The sequence below is a fragment of the Miscanthus floridulus genome, chromosome 12 (genome assembly GCF_019320115.1).
Source record: "Miscanthus floridulus cultivar M001 chromosome 12, ASM1932011v1, whole genome shotgun sequence".
In the NCBI taxonomy this organism is placed as follows: Eukaryota; Viridiplantae; Streptophyta; class Magnoliopsida; order Poales; family Poaceae; genus Miscanthus; species Miscanthus floridulus.
In genome coordinates, this window is record NC_089591.1 from 61,308,155 (window position 1) to 61,333,389 (window position 25,235).

Below are 25,235 nucleotides of genomic sequence, written 5' to 3' on the forward strand. Positions count from 1 at the left end.
CGCCGCATTCAGCCATGCGTTTGGAGAGAAAAAAAAAAAGTCAAAAACAAAGTTGTTCGAGAAAACAAATCAGAAAAGCCATTTAGTCCACTGAGTTCGTACGGTCTTCGACGAAAGTTCGACTGGGAGGAGATGCACCCGGTGCAGCTCGGACTGGGAGCGGCGTGCAGCCGGACAGGGCGTGCAGCCGGACAGGATCCACACGTCGTGTCTCTGGCATTCTGCCCCACCCCACATGTGGCCAACACGGTTCTGGTTTCGAACGGAGTCGAAGGTGTTTGATAAATCTGCGACAACAGTTCAGACCTGCTCCATGAATACTTGACATCATTCAGGTCATGGGATGGATAGATCACAACAGCTTGTAGCTCCCCTGTTGCCAGATCTCAGATGCCGCAGATTCGCGGCAACCTGGTCACACGTACGTGTGCCAGATGTCTGCGTATCCCAGGTCCCCAGCAAACGCCGTGATTTTTTTTTCACAGTCGGGCTGATCCGAGGCACCGAATTTTTTTATTTTTTTAGCTTTTTTTTTAAAAAAATTCACAAATATGTCCTTCGATGTATGATTTTAAAATCTAGACCCTTAGCTCGGCGTCCGCTGGCGCCAAGCTTACACTGCTCGACGTCATTGTTGCTGGCGTCGAGGTTTTGGGCTCGACGCAGACGTGACGATGACTTGGCAGGCAGCCCGGCGCCACAGATCCTGGCACCAAGCTTGGTGCCGAGCTCGGCGCCATAGATCTTGGCGCCGAGCTTGGCGTCATGATCTATAGCGTCGAGGTGATGTTTTAACCCCGGCCCCAACCTTCCTGCCCGAGCCTTCTTCCTCTTCTTTCTCCTCCCTCTCGGGTTTTTTCTCTCCCCACTTCGTCCTACCTCACGAATCGGCATATTGGATCTTGGAAACTTTGATTTGATCCGTAGATCTTTGAGAGCAAGGTATCATCGCTCCCCTCCTAGTTTTTTTCGCATCGATTCGGTATATTAGTCGGATTTTTCAACCTAAGAATCGTCATGACTTAGGGTTTCATGCAATTTTTAATATTTGTATTATATAACCGTAGGATGATGCCAAGACATGGAAAAGCTAGCAACCCTAGGTAACCGCAGCGCATGTTGTTATGTTATGGGTTCATTGTTGTGCATCAAATGGGAAACCCTAGGTTTATGGTTAATGTTAATTGCTTTCAGTTCTTAAAACGAAATTGGTTGTATTGTAGTTATGGTTCTCATTGACATTAATTAGTGATGTTTTGATTTTGGTTTGTTAAATTACAACCATTTTGTTAGATGCAAGAAATGTATCGGGAGGAGTTTTGACGAAAACGGGGTCGTCCTCGAGAATTATACCCTCGACGCGTCTAGCAAAGATGCCCCGTCCCTCCTGACCTCCATGTCCCTAACTGCGACTGTGGTTTTCCGACCGACGTGTTTCAATCGAGACATCCAAACACAGCGGACGCGTTGCTTCTACACATGCAGTTGTTTTAATGTAAGTAATTATTTCTACTATCTTTTTTTTATTTATGTAAGTAGGCTACTAATATTTTATTGGAATCTTGTTGTGTAGGACGATGAGAGGTGTTTTTTCTTTAAGTGGATCGATGGTGCAGAGAAGTTTGACCCTAGGTACCTCCTTTTCGACGATTGGTGTGGAGGGAGACATCCACATGAGCACTTCCAGCGTTGGGTTCCACTCCCCCTAACCCTCCGCCAATGACGGCTAAGGAGAAGCACCTAACTGCAGTTAGACTGACTTGAGGAACCTCCTCTGTGCGAATACGGAGAGGGCAAGGAATGAGCCAAGGGAGGAGACAAGATACAGATGCAGGTCTTGAACGAGCATGTTGTTGCATTATATGTCAGTGAGTGCTTAAAAGCCTTTTTTTCGTTGCCTGATTTTAAATGTAATATAATCGCGTTGCTAATTGATTGTATTTTATACATGAAGGGATTAGATGCAGCGAGGACCATGCCGCAGAGGTGGCTCATACAAGGTATGAGGAAAAGAAGTTAGATGAGCACAAAACACGAGCTGGTCGCGCTATTCAATCACCGATTGTGTTGTCTGATGAGGGGAACGAGGATGAGGACAACACTGCCAGGTTGAGCGATCTCATCGCTCTTGTTGAGGCGGGCTTGCAGACGGAGGAGGCAGAGGACGACACTGGCAGACTGAGTGAGCTCATCACTCTAGTAGAGGTGGGCTTCTAGGCGGAGGAGGCTGAGGACGACACTGGCAGACTGAGCGAGCTCATCGCTCTAGCAGAGGTGGGCTTACAGATGGAGGAGGATGACGACACATTCTTCACTTATGCCACAGAGGCCACAGATGAAGCGGAGGCCGCTTACTACAGGCGACACGCAGGTTAGAGCAATGCAGGTGAGCCTAGCTATAGCAACAAGGTTTTGGTAGAGGACTGGTACTCAGATGATGAGTTGCTTACTCAGTATAGTTTCAGACTGAGGAATTGAAAGTGCATTTGCCCTCTATGTTGGTTTTGGTCTATTGATGACATCCAAATTAGGGACTAATGTGATCTTAATGAGATATGTCGCAGCTATTAGTCCCATGAAATATTTAAATAGTTGATAAAGATGAAATGACATCCCTCAATTCTTGAAGTTGTAAAGGCGGAGAAACTCAAAGCGTTCTTCAAATGTTTTATTTTTGTTTTTGAATTTAGGATCCGCCGTACTATAAAGGAGATGCAAACTTAGTTGGTCTAAGGAAGATAGAGTGCTAAAGCATAAAAATAAAATCAAAAGAGAGACACTCTAGCACTCCATGAGCATGTAGAATATTTTTCAGTGACTGTTAGTGTCGGAAGTCCCGACGTAAGCCAGAACTCCCGACCATCGGAAGTCACGACTCATGTCGGAAGTCCTGACGCACAGTCACTTAGCCTGCGCACTGACTATGGCCGTCGAAAGTCTCGACGTGAGTCGGAACTCCCGACAGTCAAAAGTCCCGACCCAAGTCGGGAGTCCCGACACCTGGGTTTTTGCTGGTCGGCTGTCTGCGCCCGTCTGAAGTCTATTTTCATTGTCTGAAAAGTCTAGATTCGTTCACTCTTACTGAAAAGCCTAGATTCATCTACAAAGCGTATGTATGATACGATTAGACTATACACGTTCTAATGAATTTATATTTAATCTGTATACTACATTTGTGCCTTTTTAGCAGTGTAGTATAATTAATGATTCACGGAAAAAATTCGCAAGAGTTTTCCCTTATTTCAAGAGCATCCATAGTTACAAACAGAGACATCATTATATAATCTAAACATTTAATTGTCCAAAGAACACAATACAACCACAACGAATATCACAATCAACATAATATGTCATCCATAGTCCAAATAGTCCACAATGTCCATACAGTCTCAAATAGTTACAGAAAAGTAACTACAAAATCCATAATAGTACATACTAACATCTACCACAAACTCTTACTGCCTCTTAGTCCTAACCTCGGGCCCATACGTAAGAGGGCTTGGCGCCAGAATTGTTGGCGCCGAGCTCGACGCCAAGATCCACGGCGCCAAGCTGGTTGCCATGTCAGCGTCCATGGCGCCAACGTGGCCCCGAGCTCGGCACCAGCAACGATGGCGCCGAGCAGTATAAGCTCGATGCAGCTCGGCGCCAGCAACACTGACGCCGAGCTAATAGTCCAGATTTTAAAATCATACATCCAGGGACATATTTATGAAAAAAATTCAAAAAAAGAGCTAAAAATAAAAAATTCGGTCGGAGGCACCCGTGTGACCGTGTGATCGAGCTCGCCGTCACTCTGCAGTAACTGTCGTAACAGATAGCTTTTCGTTTGCCAAAAAGTGTTTGTGTTTAGCCAATCGCCACCTCGATGAAAAAATGACAGTACAGTCTAGGGACAACCTTTTTTGGCGGGCAGTACGAAAACGAGGTGGATTTGGACTTGGGGCTGGGGTTAATATTCTGTGACATCAGGCCTCAGCTTGTGTACCGTGTCCGTACATACGTACTAGCAAAGACAGATCACATTCCCGGTTACACCAAATTAAAGAAAATGCTATTAGTACTAAACAATCGACAATCGACATGGCCGATAATAAAAGAACAAGTAACTTCGGTAGTAAATACTAGCACTATCGATGGATGAGCGCGTTCCTTCCGCGTTAACCATACCTTTGGAGCGACCACGAAACAAAGTTGTTTGGAAGGAAACCGCACAAAGCAATAGGAAGGTTAACCATACCTTTGTTTGGCTTCTGATCTATAGGAGGGTGCAATGTCGAGTGAATCTTTGCCGTAAGACCGTTGTAGATAGCCCAGTCTGTGAATTTTGCAACCAAGAAGAGGAAACAGGTGAACACATTGTCTTTGACTGCTCGTTTGCTCAAGAATTCTGGCAGCGGCTTGTGTTCCAAACTAATCAACCGTCTTCTAATGGACGTATATGATCAGCGTCCAATGTCCTCCAAGCTTCCCAAAACGTCATTTCAGTACTTTTATGGCCTATGCTATTGGCATATATGGAACGGCGTCGTGTTTAGAGACGAGGCGGCCACACTACGGCAGACATTTTTATTGATAAAAGCTGATGCTAAGATACGGGGGATGCGGTTGCCAAAGAAAGACAGAGCTGTAGCAGATGCATAGTGTCTATACTTAGTACATCTATGTAATTGAGATCACGAACTCTGATGATGTATCTTTAACCTTGATGGGCACCCTTCAAGGGGCCTAGATCAATCAATGAAATAAAGAAATTCAGGTCGGGCAACATGTCTGCGGAGCCAAAGGAATCATGGACCACGCACCGTCCGAGGCACACCAGCCATTACGAACAAACGCCGCCGGGCCACGACGAGAGCCCGGCAAATCCAAGCCAACTGCGATATCAAGCCAGTCTGCCGGTGGGCAAGCAGAGCCAGGCCAAACCGAGCCCCGCACCCCCAAAGTTTTCCACTCGGCGCTCTATAAAACAGCCCGGGTCCCCCTCCGGGTTCACATTCCTTCCTCTCAGGCGGCAGGCCTCACCCTCACGACGTCTCGTCTCGTCTCCTGCGCGCTTCCGTTGCAGCTCCGCACCACACCATTAACGCCCTGCGTCTGCTCTGCTCAACGAAGGAGAGATCTTTCCGCGGTCTGTTCCAATCCTCCTCGCCATGCTAAGGAGGTCCCGCCACGGCGGGGTCCGTCTCGGCCGGAAGCTGCTCGGCCTGTGGCGATGGGCGCTCTGCGGCCGGCGCCGTCGCCGGGGAGGCTATCGCCGTCTGCAGCAGCAGCCCAGCACGCCCGAGCGCGCCGCGAGGAAGCTCGCGCCGGTGCTGCGGTGGGGCCGGTCGTTGGCGCGGCGTCTGAGGCTCCTCGGGTGGAGGGCCGGCGGGCACCGGATGCTGGGCGACGGCCGCGAGCAGGTGGTGACCACGCCCAAGGGGCAGGTGGCCGTGTACGTCGGCGGCGGCGGGGAGGCGTCGCAGTCGCTGCGGTACGTGGTCCCCGTGGTGTACTTCAACCACCCCATGTTCGGCGAGCTGCTCAGGGAGGCCGAGGAGGAGTTCGGGTTCCAGCACCCCGGCGTCATCACCATCCCCTGCCCCGCCGCGCGGTTCGAGCAGGCCGCGGCCCTGGCCGCCGCGGGGAAGAAGGGCTTCGGCAGGTGGTAGGCGGGCACTAGTCGTTAGGGGGTGGGGGGTGAGGGACACAGGAAAGGCCCCTGACCACCGCCGCCCGGCCGGCGGCGGAGGCGGATGGTGTACATGTGGGTGTTTCCATCAGAACGGGGCTGCCTAAGCCTAGCTGACTTTGTTCTTTCCATTCTTGGTCCTGTTTAACTGATGCATCCCATCCGCTACTCTTCTTCGTTCGTCGATGCCTATATTCTTGTCCCGAATACGCCGATTCATCTACAAACCGCTGGAATTTCCCCTGTATGCGATGCGCTTTCTCGCGGATCATCCAACTGTCGCTGACCGAGTGTGCTGAATCCTCCACGTTTTGCCAATCCCAGTAGTACTGGAGTATTACGAGAGCAAATGCTCTGTCTTTTTGTGTGCCTCGTTTGACCGCAAACTTCTCATGAAGCCGATGTCTCTGCTGCCTAGTGAATACGCCAGAATCAGATGCCCGGGAAAGCGTGCCATCCAGATTTCAGCGTGCTCGGGCGGTGAAAACGGTGCGCCAACCACTGCACGAACCGTACCGTACCGTACCCCACGCCGGAATCAGGATGGATCGAGTCGGGCAGTTGGAGCACGCCGTTTCGGCCCCGCGCCGCTTTTGCACGCAGCACGCCAGCGCGCTGGCTGGCCTCGCTAGGCGTCACTGTCCCTGTCCCTGTCCCTGTCCTTCTCGCGAGGAAGCGTGCGTGCGTGGTGACTGGTAATAAGCTCCGCCGTGTGTCCGGCGAGTACAGTGCACCGCCCTGGCCCCTGGCGCTGGCAGCAGGGAGCAGGACGAGATTTCCTGGCGCTTGGTCGACGGGGACGCGCGGCGGCTGCTGTGCACTACCAGAATTCTACCGCAACAATCATGGGATCGTACAAGGAGGCCGCTGTCCGTTCACGGGGCAAACGCGCCGCTGATGGCTCTCGGTGGCAAGGACCAGGGACCTGGTGCTCTCCCTCGCGGCTCGGGCGCGCAGGCAAGGCAAGGCAGATACATCCCGGTACCCGGCAGGCGGCAGCAAAGAACGGGCGCGCTCACCGTTCCGGCGTGGGGGCTGCACGGACGCAATCATGCGGCCGCGCACCACCACGCCACGCAAGCGCAGGCCAGCCTCCAGCCTCCAGAGTCCAGCCGGAGAGAGAGATAGAGAAAAGAAGATAGAGCCGCGACATCTCCCCGGCTTTGCCAAAAAGTTGTGATCGCCGTTTCGCGCGGCGCGCGTGGTGCACTGGCGTGGCGTCCATCACGTCCCTTTTCGTCTTTCCCCGGCCGGTCTCGCTCCTCCGCCTGGGGCCCAGGATTGGCGCTCCGCCGGGCCGGACCACGGGCATATGACATATCAGCGTTCACACACGCCCGGCCCGCCGGGTCTTTCATCAGAGGAAAAAAAAAACGATATCCTGCTGCTATGCATTTTGTTAGGCGATCAAGAAAGCCGAACTACTCCTAGAAAATCTGCCGTCCATCTTTCGGAAAAAGGAAGATATAGGAGTACGTCGTCTTTGCAGGGCGTACGGCTCCTTCGCGTCCCTTTTCAATTCCACCACCTCCGTTATGCTTGACTGTAAGCCAGAAGAGCGCAGCACGATTGGACAAGTGAGCAGACAAAGCAGCAGCTCATCACTGCTTAGATCCCGATGTCAGGGAAGGGTCACGGCAGGTACGAAAAAAATGGAGAGTTTCGTTACGGCCTATGCTATGCGTCATGGCAGATTGACATAGTTGAGCTGGATGATGATGTATATGAATATATCTATATCTGGACTGTGTTAGCGTTGGTTATGTGGTGCTATCCAGATCGAGACTGTATCGTTTCTGCAACACTAGGACGACAAGAACAGGACGACGCGGTGTCCGTACTCGTTGCGGATCGAGTCAAAACACTCCGTTTTCATGTGGTGGTAATGCAAGCTTGGAGTACTTTATTTTGACCTCGACATAGCTAGCTCCGGTAAATGTCAGAAAGAAATGGAAGACAAAGCATAGATAGACCCGGCACCCGGATGCGTGACGACCAGAGAGTATCGCCCCGTTTTGTTTGGGTTTGTTGAGCTTATAAGTCATACTTTTTCAGCCAATAAATAGTATTTTTCTCTCACACCAAATTAACCAACATTACTTTTAGACATAGCTTACCAGCCAATCAAACCCAAACGAACGGGCCTATATTCAGTGCGTCGGTGCTGCATACTACTACTAGCTGCAGGGTACGGTTCAGTCTGATGCGACGTGCAGGGATGGCCCAGCCAAGAACTACTGTTTCAGATTGATGAGTAGTATATAAGCGCAAACTGTACTCTCTGGGGGTGCAAACCGAACTCAGAGGGAATATTTAGGCAGTGTCACACGATATCGTTTATGAAAAAAGACGAGAGCAATCAACTAGGAGAAACAAGATGATGTTGTTTTGTTGTGGCCATGTTTTCTCTGTGGCAGCTCCGCCTGATAATGGGCTGTGATCCGGCCCCAACCCCACTCCAATCCTATGTGATCAATTATTACACCCAGGCCGATCCTAGCACCTACTGATTTGTTTCAGCTCGGTTCAATCCAATCCTACACGTCGCACCATCCTAATCCAGCCCCAGCCCTTTTTGAATCCTCGGGCCGGATCCTAAATGCAATCTGAGGGCTCTCACAAGCAAGCACATGTACAGTAATGCAATGAGTACAAGGCCCTGATTAACCAAATCACGGGCACGGCCACTAGCACTGATATGTTAATTTAATTTAAAAAGACGAAAAAAATAACATGTAGCCGGATCCAAGTTTCTCCATCCATCTGCTACATATGTCCGTGCAAATTGATTTAATTCAAGAAAATAAGAAATAATGTCATGCAAATATGTATTGTCCTTCTCTGAATGACATAAGTCACAATTTCTTACTAACAATGCCATTGTAAGACTGCCAGCTGCATCTTGTAGAACTACCAGTTTTCTTCCAAAATAATTTGATCCTTGCACCTGAAACATAGCAACACTGAAAATCTTATTTCAAAATCTAAAATGCAAGAAACATGTAAAGCATGAACAGAGGTACTCATGCCTATCTTTGTACCAAGAAGACTATTGCCTATCTAAAGTAGCAACAGCTATTGCCATATAGGAGAGTAGTAGAAGCAGCAGCAGCTGTTGCAAATGACAAGAAATGAGTACAAGCACTTAAGCAGTAGAAAAACAGCAAGACATGATAACTTAACTGAAAAAACAGCAACCACCACACCTCACCATAACCAGCCCCACACATTAAGACAACACACATTTGGACATTTTCAGCACACATTAGGCATTGTGTTGTCAAAGCGGCACGGAAGCAGAACGGCAAAGCATGAATTAATTAATCACTAATTAACTGGTTACACACAGCTGCCTCCCAAGAAATAAACCTAAGTGAGCAAGTACATATATGAGCTGAAACACATGCATATATTTTTAATCGGCAAGAGCAAATAAGGATCAGCACAGAGATTAACTCAAAACTTCCAAAAGTACCGCTGATATGCTAGTGACTAAATGAGATCAATACAGTACATATATGCATGCATGCCGAGACATCACGTGAGCTAGCTCAAATGGCTTGTGAATGAACAAGGACAAGACGTTGCTTAGTTCAGTAAATAAGCACTTAAGACAAAATATGCAATAATTATTTAACTAGTGATCATTGTGTCATGGAAATGACAATGCATACAAATGAGTTCATGCACTGCAGTTCCTCTCACTCGAACTGCACCAGGCAAACCTGAAACCAGATCAAAGCTATGCACTGACGTGCTGCAAAATTCAGACAACACAATGCCTAACTGCTGAATGGAGCTACAAAAGAAAAGAGCTTGCATGTACTGAATATATAGAGCAGGAAAATGACATGGAGCTGGTTTTGAAGTTAACATGGCTATAATCACAATTAATTGTGTAGATTATGAAAATATGTAATAACAGTTTTAGTAGCCTACAACCCAAATTAAGAATGAAAGCAAGCATTATGCTCTACCTTAAAAAATTTCATATCACGGTACTAGTGTTGAGCTTAAGAAAAAATCATGTTCTTTACCAACTTGGACAGGACACACATGTTGCTAGTGGAGGACATTTAGCAGTAGCATTGTTGAAGTAACATATGTAGAAGAATAGCTAAAGTAAAATCAAAGCATTTCTGAATATAGGTACATTTTACTATTACAGTTCACAATCAAATCATTGCTGACTACTGAAGCAATTAAACAATGATGGCAACTTTAGAATGCTGATGGTAAATAATAGGATAGGAAACAACGATATCAGCTAGTAGTTGAAAACAACTCATTCAGAGCCACACGGCGATTCAACTATATCTAAGACCTCATCAGTAAGAAAATGCCAGCTAGATACAACTACTCTAGTACTCTCAACTCTGCATATTCCAGATGAGTAAATAACTCCATAGCAGTAGTTGAAAACGACCGGAGCTTGCAATACTTGCACACAGCCTTCTCAATTCCATCAACAATTTCTGAGTCAACATAAGCCCAAACTTTAGCCCTCTTTTTCCCTGACCGGCCTGACTGATCAGTGAAGATAGCATCAAGACTATCCTCAACTTCTGCTGCTGTTGCTGATGAAATCCTCTCCATAATATCAAACACTCAGACTAATCAATTAGAGTCCCCTAAACCAATGAATGACAATCAATTAGATAGGATACTAAAGTAAGACGCAAAGAAGCTGAATTTCACAAAAAATTATAAGCCTAATTTGTTTTCATGATAATAGTACAGCTGACTGCAAAATGTTTGTAAATTTGTTTTCATGATTTACAAACAAATTTACAATGGAGCCACTTCTCTTTGCATAACGCAGCATTGTTGCAACAGATTGGTCATCATGAATATAATCAAGACCATTTTCAAGGTCAAAGCCGGGAATTCTATAAAAAAAATCCATCTCCATTTTGAAACCCTACTTCTTTGCCCATATCTACTATGTCAAAAAATGATGTTCTCTCAGTCAATTTTTTTAAAAATGCTCACTTGGCCACCATCATAAGAAAGTGGGCCTTCTTCTGAAAATGAACCCCCATCATGAATTTTAACTGTGATGAAATCACCGTCCATTCTCTGTGTATCAGCTATTAAAATTAAATAAACCCAGTACTTATTGAATAACACATGTGTAATTGATAAATTAAAAGATATAATAAATGAAAGGAATCATGTAATACTAAAATAAATTTTATACTGATATGAAGATAACTTTGTACAAGAACTGAGAAAACAAATTTTAACCGTGTGCATCACAGCAGATAAAAGCATTGACCAATATCATAGATGGAAGCAGACCAATACAAATAAACAATCCGTTCTTAAGGAGATCAGTCTAGAAAGGTGTAAATAAAATAAAATAATCCATTTAGATAAAAGAAACGAAAAGAACATAAGCAGATCTGCACCTGTAGCTTTTGCTCTGGATTTCTTGAAGACGCGTGCAACGATGATCTGCTAACAAAAAGACAAATGGTCAAGTTCCAATCTGAGGAAATAAGCAGATAACGGAGAGGAGATAAGCTGCAGCATAAGAAAGAACCAGACCAAAGCTGCAACCCGCAACTCGCGAAACGGAGACGGCCTGCCGCCGCCTTCCGACCGTATGCCTGCGCGCACGATCAGAGGACGGAGTCGCAGGGCAAGACACACCCGCCGCCCCTGCTGCGCCGCCTGGATTTTGGTGCCGTGCCGCAACTTGGAGCCTCCGCCGAGGAGTGCTCAACTGCACGAGGGAGAAATTACTGCTTTTGCGGAGCTTTATGAGGAGTTGTTGCCGGAGTGAGAGGGATTTTTGGCGCGAGCTGCTAATCTTTTGGCCCTAATTTGTTTTCATGATAATAGGGCCTGAGGAATCGCTGCTACCGCCGCCCTGAGGAAGCGATGGCAACGGATGGAGAAGCAATGCCGCTGATTGAAGGATCTCGGACACCGAATCGCTGCTGCTGCCGCCGCCTCCTCCTCAACCTGCGCCGCCGCCGCCCCTCGACTGCGACTCTGCGAGGGAGACGCCAAAGGCAGAATCCGTTTCCAGCATCCTCGGGCCGACCCTGTTCAGACGATCCGTGCAACGACTCAGGCCATATCTACAGCCCAACCTTTTTACAAGCCAATCCAATCCAACTCCATCTTTTGTTTACATGACCCATATACAATCCGTAAAATTAGGCCCGTGAGTTGGGGGCCCTTTCGGCCTTTGGATTTACACGATCCATTCCCAGATTTTACTTGTGGGAGAAAAACACTAACATGGCTGATAAGACGGACTAATAAATTCAAGCGAACAAAGCGAAAGATTTCCACATATATAATCCTGGAGTACATCTCAATCTTAAAGATAGCCTAGCACACAAGATGGAGTTAGGCAAAGAAACTCGATACTGCTGATTCCTCGGGAGTAAAGACGATCAGCTGCCTGACTCCATCAGGGCTCAAACGAGTTCGAGCCAGACCCAGACACATCAGACTGTGACATAATATGAGAACTCAACAGTGCCTCCGAAAGGGTGTGAAGATTTTAGCCTGCAGCCCTCCAGTCCTAACTCCGCCAAAATTTTCTATCCAAGCACTTCGAAACAGCTTGCTGCAGATGCTTTCGTTCGGAACTCGGAAGCATGGCTAAATGAGGACCGAAGACCTGGGCCAACCAGCACGGCAGTTTCAGGGCCACAACGTTTTCCCATCAAAACCAGATTTTGGGCCTTACTTCGGGAAATGTACTGGCCCTAATATGAAGTAAATACTGGGCCTCGTCAACAGAATTATTTCATGACCACAAGTCCACAAATCGTGTGGAGGGCCCCTAACATGATTTCATGTCCGTGCAAAAATGAAGCCGAAGATTTCTAAGGCCCAGACTGAAGTATAAGCCAAGATGGGCTTTATAGAGAGAGTAATCCATTTGACCCCAACGCACCCTGATTTTGAGTTTTTGGCAACCGTGTCCATTATCTTCGTGACACCCAAACCCCGAAGCTTCCACTCATCAAAAAAACAAACCCCGAAGCTGTGTACAGAGTACCCGTGTGTGTTTGAGGGGTGAGAACACTCAAGAGCTTTTTTACCTTTTCAAAAAAAAAGGAACTTTGTTTACCATCCAATGGCTACCACAGTCAGAGAAAGTCTATATCCGCTCCCAGCTAGACTTTTTTTCAGAAGGCCGGAGTAAATTGGACACATACGTAAATTAAGAAAATAAAAGAATCTAGGTCAGAAAGCAGTAAGGGACAGAAGAAAACTATTAAAAAAGATTTAGTTAGTTAGAAATAGTTGTGATTCCCAATGCAAAATCGTTTAGAAAGCTATTATAAAAACATGTTGGAAAATAATAAAATTTAAAGTTATTATTTCTTCAGTTAATTTGCTTTCCGAGTCCAGTCCGGTCTCGAGTCCGCCTAGCTGTTGCGCGACTGAATTTTGTTTCCGTGCTCGTATTTTTTTTATCTCGAGGAATCCAGTAAAGCCCGCGCTCGATCGTGTCATCCTGCAATGGAAGGAAACCATAGTGCTCTAGACGCTTCGAAAGTTCGATGTTGCCGATAATGCATGTAGTAGGTGCATCCATCAGAATTCTGACATTAGTAGATGGAAATCCGTCGTCCCCTGAAAAGCACACTGGATCGGTGGATCCCTCCCATTGAACCATACCAACAGCCGGGGATCAGTGCCGGCTTGCTGCTGAGGCCGACCCCAACGCTCCACCCTGTGGTGTGGCCTCAACCAACACATAAGCACTCGGCCTCCACGTCGGTTTGTATAGCAGCCTCGCAGTGCGTTAGAGTGATCTGCAGAGAAGGCGATAGCCCCATCTCACAAAAAGTTCAGACCACTAGTGAAGAGGAGTGTTGGCGCACATTTTAACAGGACCACACCAAGCCTCGTCCAATCCCTGCACGTCATGCCACAAAAACAGCAGATACTTTTCAGTGCATGCAAAACAAAGAGGACAGACGAGTATATTTGGCCATGCAGCCCGTAGGCCCGGCCCAAGCACGGGCCGGCACGGAGGCTAGCGGGCTCGGGCTGGCCCGGCCCGGAGGAGCAGGCCGTGCCTGGGGCAGGCACGTGGCCCGGCACGGCACGGCCTGCTACAGAGCAGCCGACCCACTAGCGGCCTGGCCTGTCGCCTCCCCGTGCCCCCTCTCCGGTCGCCCGTGCAGTCCCCTCCCCCTTCCCTTCCCCGCTTGCCCATGTAGTCCCCTCCCCCACTCTCTCTCTCCCTCCCTCGGTGGCCCTCCCTCTCCCTCCAACCACGCCGGCGACCCTCCTCGCTCCCACCATGGCGACGCCCCTCCTCCCTCCCGTGCAGTCCCCTCCCCCACCCCGCTCGCCCGTGCAGTCCCACCCCACGTGGTCTCGCCCTCCCCCCACTCTCTCTCCCTCCCTCGGTGGCCCTCCCTCTCCCTCCAACCACGCTGGCGCCCCTCCTCGCTCCCACCATGGCGACGCCCCCTCCTCCCTCTCCCTCCAACCACGGCGGCGAGCGCGGCGCGCGTGGGGGCGCGGATCCGCCCCCACCTCCTCCCCGGCGGCGAATCTGGCCCCGACCCCGTTCTCGACGACGAATCCGGCCCCCACCTCTCCCTCGTGGCAGATCCGGCCCCCGCCTCGTCCCCCGCGGCGGATCCGGCCCCCACCTCGTCCTCGGCAGCAGATCCGGCCCCCACCTCATCCCCAGCGGCAGATCTAGCCCCCTGCTCGTCCTCGGCGGCGGATCCAGCATCCTCCTCCCCGCGTGCAAGTGGATTTGGCGGCGGAGATCCGGTGGCGGCGCTTTCTCCTCCCTCTGGCGGCGCCCTCTCTCCTCGGGCACGCCGCACGCGACGGGTGCCCCTTCCTGCCCTTGCACCTCTCTCTCTCTCTCAGTGTGCCTTGGGCTAGCATGGCCTGTTAGCTGTGGCGTGCTTCTCGAGCTGGCTCGGCACGGAAATCGGCCCATAGGGCCAGGCCCGTGGCCCTGTGAGGCACGGCCCAGGGGGCCCGACATGTCGTGCCGGCCCGACCCCTATGGGCCGTGCTTTTCACGTGCCCGGCCCGGCCCGTTGGCCATCTATACAGACGAGCAGTACATTGCGTTGGGAAAAGTATATGTCCCAGATTTTTCTATCTACATGGCATTGCACTTTTATTTAAGGCTAACGCAGCTGTTAGCCTGCGTTGGGGCTGCCCTGAAGTAACCCCTGTATAATTGACGTTAGTGTCACAGTACGTGCCACTGTTATGAGTCGTGGAAGCGATCACACCCGGACGAACAACGATGGGCCTACTAATCCTCTCCCCGGGTCGCCGATCCAGAATCGGTCAGGATACACGGACACACAAATCCTCGAATCACGCGAAAGCAAGTCGCGATCACCATAAACCGATGAACAAACAGGCCATTATAAGTCGGATGAAGCTGTATGGGCCCGACGCTGGTGCAAGGCTTTCAAGAAGCAACGCGACCACGCCGAGATGGCTCACCGGTTCAAGATATTCGAATATTATGCACAGTATGTGCACGACTGGAACACTTATGTTCCTGAAGATCCAGAGGAAGCAGCCATTCACCTTGAGAAAAGAAGAGAGGCCACGTTACTTCTTTCAAAAGGCGAAGACGTCTCACACCTTGATGAGGGGCATGTGCCATATGCATTGGGTCGACTCTCCGACGGGGGAGATCCAGTTCTTCGTGAATGCGATTATGACTTGTTAAAGCTAATCGAAGAGAGGGAATCGAAGCATGCAGTGCTGTCAAAGATGTTATAGTAGAGCAGCTTGCTTAGGGAAACCCCAGACAGACCTTGAATGAGATGATGATCTGAACTCGCCAAATCTCTCTAATGCGATAAGTTCCGCTTTATTTGCTGTTCCATGTACTTGTGCTTCCATATGTGCTATGTTGTACTACTACCATGTCAAGGCGTCACCGGTCTGCGACAACAGTCGGAGTCGCGCCACGCAACTGCCCATGCTGCACTCTTATCTCGCCAGCTGGGGAGACAGAGAAGGAGAAGCGACGGCCGTTCGTTCCCCTGTGCCTACGCCTCGTGTAGTCTCGCTCTCGCCTGACTGACGACGATGATCCCCGGATGGACCGGAGCCAGACCAGAGTCACCGGCCAGCCGTTCGAGCAGGAATCGTCGTGTGGACTCGACTCGACCGACGTATAAAATTTCTAGAGAGGCCGCGCGCGCACCACAAGTCCTCCAGCTTCCCCAAGCGCAACGAAAGCGCGCATTTATTCTGTAAACTCCCCACCACCACCACCTCTCTCCTCACTGGCACTGCCTAGACAAGGAGTCAAGGACTCGGAAAAGCATCGGGCGATCGCCACTGCTCGCCAGCCCCAGGGCCAGCCAGCCAGCGACGCACGGCAAGAACGCGCGCAGTTCCGTCAGTCATGCATCGCCCGCGCAGCCATCTTTGCCGCTCCAGCGTCGCTGCGGTTGTTTTCGCCGCCATCATCATCATCGGGCTCAGCGCGGCGGGCGTCGGCGAGGCGGCCACGGGCACGTTCATCTACGCCGGCTGCTCGCCGTCCAAGTACCAGCCGGGCACCCCCTTCGAGGGCAACCTGGACTCGCTCCTCGCCTCCATCGCCAGCGCGGCGCCCAACGCCGGGTACAACAGCTTCACGGCGGGTGCCAACGGCACGGCCGCGTACGGTCTGTACCAGTGCCGCGGCGACCTGGGCGGCGCCGACTGCGCGGCGTGCGTGCGGGACGCGCTGGCGCAGCTGAGCCAGGTGTGCGCGGCGTCGTACGCGGCGTCGCTGCAGCTGGAAGGGTGCTACGTGCGGTACGACAGCACCAACTTCCTGGGCACGCCCGACGCCGCCATGGTGTACCGCAAGTGCAGCACCAGCAGCAGCAGCGACGGCGGGTTCCTCAGCAACCGGGACGCCGTGCTCGGGGACCTGCAGCAGGGCGTGGGCGGGGCCAGCGGCGGGTACAAGGTGAGCAGCTCCGGCAGCGTGCAGGGCGTGGCGCAGTGCCTGGGCGACCTCGCGGCGGCCGACTGCACGGCGTGCCTGGCGCAGGCGGTCGGCCAGCTCAAGGGCACCTGCGGCACCGCGCTGGCCGCCGACGTATACCTGGCGCAGTGCTACGTCAGGTACTGGGCCAACGGCTACTACTTCCGCCCGACACAAGGTACGTACAGACTAGTATTTTCCAACGCAAATTGTACGCGGTTTTGCCCTTGCGTTTGAGGCTTCGACACGGCAATACCGTGATCGCTGGGCTGGCTGGCTGGGGCTGGGCTGGCCAGCCCCCTCACAAAAACACTGTTTATCAAAATCAGTCAATACTTTTCTCTCGTATAAACGAACCAGCAACGATACGAATCAGCCAACCGAACAGGGCGACTGCTAGTGCTGCTAGTGCGCGGTTACTACGGATCGCAATTTCCGAGTGACCAGCTCGAGTTGCAGCAGGAATTGATTCCAGTAGGCGATAGGTAAACTTCCCAACGTTTGTAACAAAGAGATGGTGCAGAATATGTCCTCTGACACCCTTTTTCTCCCTATGGGCTTGTCAATGGATGGCGATCAGGACGAGAATGTCCAAGGCCCTCGCACTCAAGGCGATTAAGCGAGTAATTCCACGGGAAAGCTCGCTCCCAACGGCTTAGTTTTCAGTTGTCTAGGATCAATCGTGCCTGTTACTTAAAAATCTACAATATTTTTCTCTCACAACAGTTCCTGTCAATTTACTAACCGACTTTAATACCAGCCGAATAGTTTCCACCAATTTACTAACCGACTTATGCCAGCCGAACGTGCTATAGACAGCAGCTTGAACGCGCTGTCCAGATTAGCAAAGGAGAAAGAGACAAGATAGCAATCACTTGACTGCTGACAAGTGACCACCGCGCCGCGCGCGCCATGACGACCGGTGGTAACATTCTCTGTTCCACTTCCACCTCATCAGTCAAATCAGTAGCGGCTCCAGCACGATCCAGTCCAATATATTATGGGGGTTTGGTATGCAATCATCCTGGAGTTTCTAGAGGAGAACCGCATGCGAGGCACAGTTACAACTGGACCCACTATAAGGGTATGTTTGGAACGAAGCTGTTTGGAACGAAGAAATTCAAAACAGGGGAATAGGAAAAAACGCAGAAATAAAATATGATAAAAAATGAAAAACTACGGAATTTTAAAAGATAGGAACAGAAAATTTAGGCTGTTTGAAACACATAAATTTATAACATAGGAATTGTAACATGTTAGGTAAATATGGATACTTAGAAAATATTAAAAGCACCTAACCTCACGTGAACAAGAATCTACTTTGCGTTGGCTGCTGCTTCTCTCTGTAGGTCAGCGCTTTGTCTCAGACTTCACGATAGGAAGAGAAACCAAGAGATCAGAGTGGATTTTCTGATTCCTACGTTTTGAGATGGGAAGCAAACCTTTCCTCAGGAAAGGGAAGTTATAATCCTCCATTCCAAACGGACAGTGACGTCAGAAAAACAAAGGAATGCTATTCCTTTGAAGTTCCTACGAGAAACCTGCAATCCAAACAGGCCCTAATCAGGTTGCAGATGCTTTGAAGCGACAGTAATGAAAGGAGCTGCATTACTTCTTGATCCAAAAGAGAATGACCAAAAGAGTACGTTTGGGTATGCTAGATTCGTATTTCCTGCATGGCTTCATCGAGCATCGTCACCTGCAGATGCAAAGGACTTTCAGCCGTAAGCTAGCCGTCGATTTCTCTTTCATTTGCCGTATATACCGATCCAAAACATTGTCCTGATCCACCAATAGCCACTAAAGACTAAACAAAAAATGCCTATCACCAAGCATATCTATCAGGTTTAGGACTGCGCGGCCGCGATAGGCACGCACATTGTGGGATTGACGCTTGACGGCGGCGGCCAACCACCCCCTGTGCCGATGAATATATTCCCTATAAAACCAAAGGAGCATGAGGCTTTTACCCCGTGCCATTAAAAAAGTTTGTAATTATACATAAGTCATTATGAAAGTTGAACTCCTACGCGTGCCATCGTTCTGAACTTTCTTGCTCTCCAAGTCATTCCGTGTGTGTTATGTTTGTTTTTTACCATTTAGCAGCCCTTAAATATGGGCCTGGTCACTATAAACGTCCAAAATATCATTCTCTGGTCATATCCTCTTGCTTCTTTCTCTCTCTGTCTAGTGGAGCCAAACTGTCAGCGACCCGGCTCCACCTTCCTCCTCGCCGCGCGCCAGCCTCAAGTCGCGCCAATGCCGGGCTGGAGCTCGCCCGCCCGTGCCCGCGCCCTGGCCGCGCGCACCCGTGGCGGCTAGGGCGGAGCTCCCCCCCTGAGCGTGCTCGCGGTAGCCGATCTTGGCGAGCAGGTCGTCGATGGCGGAGAAGATGACGAGCTCGGCCTCGGCACGGGAGGACTCAAGGTCACGCGACGGCAGGATGTAGTGCTGCACATACGGCAGGATCGTCTCCTTCCCGAGCCCGGACCGCTTCAGCAGCCACGTCATGAACCAAACACTGCGCTCGTCGAAGCCCGGGCACGCGCGGGAGTGCTCCAAGAACGTCACGAACGGGACGCGGCAGTTGGGTTTGGTACGAAAGCACGCGAAGTCCACTAGGTACACCGCACGTGGCCGGAGCATTAGGTACTTGAGCTGCGCGGAGGAGCCACAGTGGAGGAGGGCACGGGGAGGCAGCATCCGCGACGCGCGGGTGATCTCCACCGGGCGCGCGAGACGGTGGCTACGGCGAGCTCTACCAGGACTCGTGCAAGACGATGGTCGCCTCGAGCACAGCTGGCAGCTGCGCATGTGGAGGGTCATCCAGACCGGTAGCGCCAGCATAGTCGGGCACGATGCGATGCTTGGCAGCGGCCACGTCGGTGCAAGGCAGCGTGAAGCAGTTAACATGCGCTTCGGCAATGGTGTTGGCAACGACACGATGTCACCGGGGTCAACAGCGTGGACAGCAGCACGATGCCTTCTCGTGTTCGTGCTCACCGTGTCGCGCGATCGCCAATTGAGGGGACGCGAATCGGGGCTCATCGCTCTAGGCGTTGACGTCACCGCGTCTCGGTCGACCTCGGCCTGGGCCTCCTGCACCGCTGAGGCTCGCCGCCACACCAAGCCGGGAGCCAACCCCACCGTCTCTGGCCTCGTCAAGCTGGCGTTCGAGCCTACGGTCGCACCACCTCGAGCACTCGGGACGGCATCGAGGGCGGAGAACCAGGCCGTAGTGCAGAGCTCCCTCGGTCCTTCGTGTACACAGGAAAGAGAGAGAGAAAGCTTGGGTGGCTGACAAACGGACTCCACTGTAAGGTAAAATGGTCATTTCATCTGTCTGTTTGACACCGTTAAATAGAAAAGCGGACGGAATGGCTTGGAGAGTAAAGAAGTTTAGAATAATAGAACTCGTGAGAGCTTAACTTTTTTAATGGCTGGTACGTAATTTCAAACTTTTTTAAATGGCATACGGTAAAAGCCTCGAGGGGCGGAGCACTCGGGCAAGTGCGCAACTTTGCATATGCTATTCTAATCCTGCATCCGATGATCTGATGCTGTCTTGTGGTCACAGATTATTCGCAGGATGATGTCGGGAGGACTGTGGCCATAATCGTCGGCATCTTGGCAGGACTGGCGCTCTTCGTGGTGTTCATCTCGTTCCTCAGAAAAACATGTAAGCCCCCCTAACCTGCTAAGCGTCGTGCAATCATGCACACGGGATCGAGGCCTTGCCTTAACTGACCTCATGCAACTGGTGTCTCAATGCAGGCTAGCTTGGCCACTGGAACGGGCTTCCACTCTCAGACGTTGGCATAGGGATGGGCTCGGAAAAGAGATTGGTCTACTAGCATGGCCTGCAAAATGCTTCGTAAAGCACATGTAATGTAATCTCATTTTGTTAGCAATAGATATGGGCTATCAGAGGAGCACTACCTTGATTTGGGTCATCATTTTTGGTCCACTGATTATGGCCTACTTGCGATCATCCATCGCAACAGCATTCACGTCTGATCTTAATCATTTCGGTAGTTGGATGAAGATCAGATTTGGCATTACTTTACATAGGTACGAACATAAGTACATGATGATATATACAAGTGATCATGGGTTCACACGGTCCCCAGATGATACGAGCTCGCACCCAGGCACAGGGGGCAGCAGACCTCGGGAGGCTTTGCTATTGATCTTATCATCAAGCGCTGTGTCCCTGAGCCATTGTGCTCCACCTCGCCGAGTTGTAGCTGCTGCAAGCGCAGATGCTTGACTCCCTCATTTTCATCTCAGATATACGGCTGTTGCAAATGTTTGCAAACGCTCTCATGTGCTTCATGCCATACTGAGTAAGTGAGCCACACTGGGATTCGAAAATCCGCACCTAGCAAAAGAAATCAAGATGAGATAAGTCCAACAGGGCACTGACTGAATGCGAATGTGCATTAGCAAGGAACTTCATGTGCATGCCTTATGTCAGAGTCGGATAAGAAAAATCAGTATACTCACCATCCTCTTCAAACAATCCCAGTCATCGACTAATGGTTGACCCGAGGTTCTAACAGCCTCAAGCATTGAAGGCCCTTTCTCAAATCCGAAGACAAGCCTCCCAATGAAATCAATACTGCTGTCAAGATGTTTCCTATGTTGAACAGTTTCTTTAATCTCTATAAGAGCCCTCAGCTTCTCTACAGACTCCCCATTTAACTGCTCATACTGAAAGGAAGAACTGAACATTAGGAAACAGGAATAAAAGGAGGCTACTGGCTACCACAAGTGATTGGTAAAACTTCAGCTTGGTATTAGAGGAGTGAGCTTGACATCAAGATAAGTGTACGAGCTCTAACCCTCTCAAACATGGTGGCTATCGCAACAGCCTCTCACCAAGACCACAATTGTATTAGAAAGCTAGTTCTTCCTCCTATCTTCTCTAAGAAGAAGCCCATCTACAAGACTTGTTAAGCCATACCAAACAAGCCACATAGTTTCAACTTTTAATGGTGATAGTGTGAACTTGGAGGAAAAAGCACAACAGCTTTTAGCCAGTGATGGAACAAGCAAAACCCCTTTCTCGAACTGTCTTGTCAATTATTAACTAAATTTCTCTAAAACATACGTATAAAATGTGCCAGCTTGTTTTTCAAATGAGCACTTCAAGGACTTAATTTGCGTGTTCCAACAAAAGAAATAAAGTGGTCATAAAAACTAAAGCATACCGATGTATCATTGCCAACAACACACAATAAAAAAAAAAGAGCCTGATCTTTTGTGTGAAGAATTTCTGGAAAATAACCAAGTAAACAGAAATAAACAACTCTACCAGCTAACCCATAGAAATAGGCATAAGGATGGTTATAAAAGCAAGAAATACAACAACAACAACAAAGCCTTTAAGTCCCAAACTCATCTCCATTTAAGTGGCTAAGTTTTTACATTGGCTCGCCACGCCTAACACAACCCTCCTCCTTTACCAGGGCTTGGGACCTGCTATGCTGGGACACCAAAGGCGCCCCACCATAGGCGGAGTTGTTATAAAAGCAAGAAATAAAATATATTATTGTAACAACACAATGTAATGATGCCATATATATGAAGCAACGTATCATACTTTTCAACAACAAATAAGTATCATTTACAGTGGTTTCATCTGAGAAATCGTTTATGCATGTTTTTACCTGGTGCAACAACACTTCATGTTTGAATTCAACAAAGTAGAGGACAAGAATGCAAAACAACAAACAACCAATAGCCATACTTGGCATGATATATTCCATGAATGTTACTCAGAACGGCATCCATCTTTTTTCTATAATCCGCAAGTCTATATCATTGCAGTTCTTTTAGAGGAACAGTTCAGAGGTAGGGAGAATGCAAGAATAGTTAGGATTTACCCTCTTCCACATGAAGAGAAGATCAGCATCTCTTTGATTGACTGCACCCTTAGGGCCTGGCCAAAGCAGCATGTTCGCGATGTTGGCATTAGCAGGATCAAAACCTTGATAAAGGAAAAGCTTCTCATCCTTGAAGGTCTTATCACCATACTCCATAACATGAGAACCCTCTTTGTACTTATTTGAGTTTGAGGTTCTTGTTTTCACCTGCCAAACAATTTTTTTTTTAAGTTCTCGTTTCCACCCCCCTAACAAAGCAGGTGACTAGCTGATATTAAACAACATGGAGGAAGTGTGCTTGAGACTCACCACTTCATACTGACCCTTGATGGTTTCCTTCTTTAGATTGTGGGTTTGACTGCCAATTAGAATCAGATCAGTTCAAAAGAGCAGGCTCAGTAAGTATAATAGTCATAAGTACTTGCTACCAAGCTTGTATATTCACGCCATATTGACTGAAAGAAAAGAAAAGCATAAAAGCACTATGCATTTACTTGTTAACAGTCCTCTGGTTGCTTGACAATCAATACTTCCCCAACCTTTTCAATTATCTACTGTTTTTTACATGTATTTGCTATTACCACTTAGGACTGAACACTGTGGTCTGCCAATACCTTAAATACTAGTAAAGTGGATGATTATTTGTACTAAATAACAACCGCATATACCCCCTTATGTACTAAACATGTATGTACAAAACTAGAAAAGAATTCATGAATAGGTTCCAAATAACAGTGTTGATGCAAAGTTTAACTGCGTAGAATAAACCAAGTATGATAGATCAAATGGACCAATCATGACAAAAGGCAGTTTGATCATGAGCAATAACACAATAGTCCAAGCATAAAAACACCTAGTATAACTGGAATTGTATCACACTACATAACTAAAAATAGCAAAACAACATATCAAATATGTAGGCTCCATAAGATATACCTTCCACAAGTGTAGAGAAGCTAGAATTTGTTTTGATCTAACATAATATAATGTCGCACAGCAATGGATCTCAAATGAGTTTTATGGTCTTACCTGTCTTCCATCCAAGAAACACTGTACAAATCACCTAAACAGGTAGTGTACTCAGGAGGTGGTGATGGTTCCATCCCAGGGCAGTATGTTCCCCAACTATTTTCAACTGGATTTGAGGCTGTTGTGACATAAATATTTAGATCTTCAGGCATTAATCCCTCAAAGATACTGCCACTTTCACATGCTTCAACATATATAACCTGACATTCAATGTAAAAGCGTATGAATTCCAGAATGGACTTATCTGGAGTGGAAAATAAAATGAAGAACCTTACCATTTTTGAGTAGCTATTGGAAGCATGCTTCTTTTTCAAAACCTTGATGAAATCGCCAGCATACAGATATGGCAAGTTTGGCATACCTAAAATTTTGCTTTGTTAAGTGCCATACAGAAATCAATTGAGCAACATCCAGTATGCAGTACCCCAAAATCCAAACTTTAGCACTATGCAAAAAAAAAGATTCCCCGTCACATCAAACTTGCGGTATATGCATAGAGTACTAAATGTTGACGAAATCAAAAACTAATTGTACAGTTTGGTTGTACTTTGCGAGACGAATGTTTTGAGCCTAATTAGTCAACGATTGGATAATTATTACCAAATACAAACGAATACTACAGTGGGCTACAATGCGCTACAGTGAATTTGCCACCTCCCATTGGGGCAACTAAACGAGGGCTCAGTATGACTGAGCATGGACCTGCATGCATGCGTTGCTCGCTATACCAGTACATGACCGTACACACAGACTGGCCTTTTATTATGAGCCCTTGTTTAGTTGGAGTGCAAAGTCCAAAAAGTTGCTACAGTACCTGTCACATCGAATGTTTACGGTCCGTGCATGGAGCATTAAATGTAGACGAAAAGAAAAACTAATTGCACAGTTTGGTGGAAAATTGCGAGACGAACGTTTTAAGTCTAATTAGTCAATGTTTGGATACTATTTGCCAAATAAAAACGAATGTGCTACCGTAACCCCAAATTCCAAATTTCGCGAACTAACAATGGCTGAGTGTGACGGGCTTTGCTTTGCACACAGTTCCTGCCCTGTTCTAGTCTTGACTTGTGCCGGGTGTTGCTGTATTTAGCCCGTTCCCATTACCAATTTACCATCGAGCTGGCTTTCTCACTGTGACGTTTTTTTTGTGGTTGGTTACAGGAGCTGACTTTTATCTAAGGAAAACGAAAATTAATTACAGAAGTTGACCTTGCAGAGAGAAGAAGGCGTGTGTATGGCTGTCCGGTTTTTAAGCGGGTGCATCAGAAGCTCTGGGACGTCTGTTGACAAACAGTGGATTGATCCGGCCGCCAACCTTGGACGGTTAGACCTGGCGCCAGCGCCACGCCTGCATGATGGACAGGATGAGAGGACCGTACGGCCCGGGTACGGCCCCGTGCAACGGCTGCACGGAGAATAATCGGGGCCCTGTTGGCTGCTGCTGCGTCAGTACAGTTTCCGTGTTCTCTCCGCGTTTAGATGCCAAAAATTTTTTGGTTTGGGGTACTGTAGCCCGTTTGTTTGTATTTAGCCATTAGTGTCTAATTATGAACTAATTAGGTTCGAAAGTTTTGTCTCGCGATTTCTCTCCCAAATGTACAATTAGTTTTTTTTCGTCTACATTTAGTACATTAGTTTTTTTTCGTCTACATTTAGTACTCCATACATATGCCGCAAGATTCAATGT

The 25,235-nt window shown here is 48.7% G+C and overlaps 3 protein-coding genes across 4 annotated transcripts; 2 read left to right on the top strand and 1 right to left on the bottom strand.

Moving 5' to 3' along the window:
• The first annotated feature begins 4,972 nt into the window (after positions 1 to 4,972).
• Positions 4,973 to 5,803, top strand: LOC136497428 (indole-3-acetic acid-induced protein ARG7-like). The gene has a single exon (XM_066493224.1). The coding sequence runs from the start codon at positions 5,154 to 5,156 to the stop codon at positions 5,652 to 5,654; it is 501 nt and encodes a 166-aa protein (XP_066349321.1). The 5' UTR covers positions 4,973 to 5,153; the 3' UTR covers positions 5,655 to 5,803.
• A 9,941-nt stretch (positions 5,804 to 15,744) lies between these two features.
• Positions 15,745 to 20,584, top strand: LOC136496756 (plasmodesmata-located protein 8-like). The gene is made up of 3 exons (XM_066492517.1): positions 15,745 to 16,809; positions 20,209 to 20,310; positions 20,406 to 20,584. The coding sequence occupies exons 1-3, from the start codon at positions 16,059 to 16,061 to the stop codon at positions 20,408 to 20,410; spliced, it is 858 nt and encodes a 285-aa protein (XP_066348614.1). The 5' UTR covers positions 15,745 to 16,058; the 3' UTR covers positions 20,411 to 20,584.
• Positions 20,585 to 20,666: 82 nt separating this feature from the next.
• On the bottom strand, positions 20,667 to 23,547 carry LOC136496757 (vacuolar-processing enzyme beta-isozyme 1-like). Of its 2 annotated transcripts, XM_066492518.1 has the most exons (4): positions 22,829 to 23,547; positions 22,520 to 22,726; positions 21,138 to 21,344; positions 20,667 to 21,012 (listed from the first exon to the last, which is right to left on the bottom strand). In XM_066492518.1, exons 2-4 carry the CDS (start codon positions 22,673 to 22,675, stop codon positions 20,830 to 20,832), a joined length of 546 nt encoding a protein of 181 aa, XP_066348615.1. In that variant the 5' UTR covers positions 22,676 to 22,726; positions 22,829 to 23,547; the 3' UTR covers positions 20,667 to 20,829. The 2 variants fall into 2 exon arrangements, with proteins under 2 accessions (XP_066348615.1, XP_066348616.1); XM_066492519.1 differs by lacking the exons at positions 22,520 to 22,726; positions 22,829 to 23,547 and adding an exon at positions 21,476 to 22,134.
• Positions 23,548 to 25,235: the final 1,688 nt, after the last annotated feature.

Excerpts from the sequence above, each read along its gene's own strand:
- LOC136496756 (XM_066492517.1), top strand. The coding sequence starts at position 16,059 with ATGCATCGCCCGCGCAGCCATCTTTGCCGCTCCAGCGTCGCTGCGGTT. Across the intron at positions 16,810-20,208 it reads CTACTTCCGCCCGACACAAG|ATTATTCGCAGGATGATGTC; the intron begins GTACGTACAGAC and ends TTGTGGTCACAG.
- LOC136496757 (XM_066492518.1), bottom strand. The coding sequence starts at position 22,675 with ATGGAGTATGGTGATAAGACCTTCAAGGATGAGAAGCTTTTCCTTTAT. Across the intron at positions 21,345-22,519 it reads TTCTCTTCATGTGGAAGAGG|TATGAGCAGTTAAATGGGGA; the intron begins GTAAATCCTAAC and ends TCTTCCTTTCAG. Across the intron at positions 21,013-21,137 it reads GGGATTGTTTGAAGAGGATG|GTGCGGATTTTCGAATCCCA; the intron begins GTGAGTATACTG and ends TTCTTTTGCTAG.
- LOC136497428 (XM_066493224.1), top strand. The coding sequence starts at position 5,154 with ATGCTAAGGAGGTCCCGCCACGGCGGGGTCCGTCTCGGCCGGAAGCTG.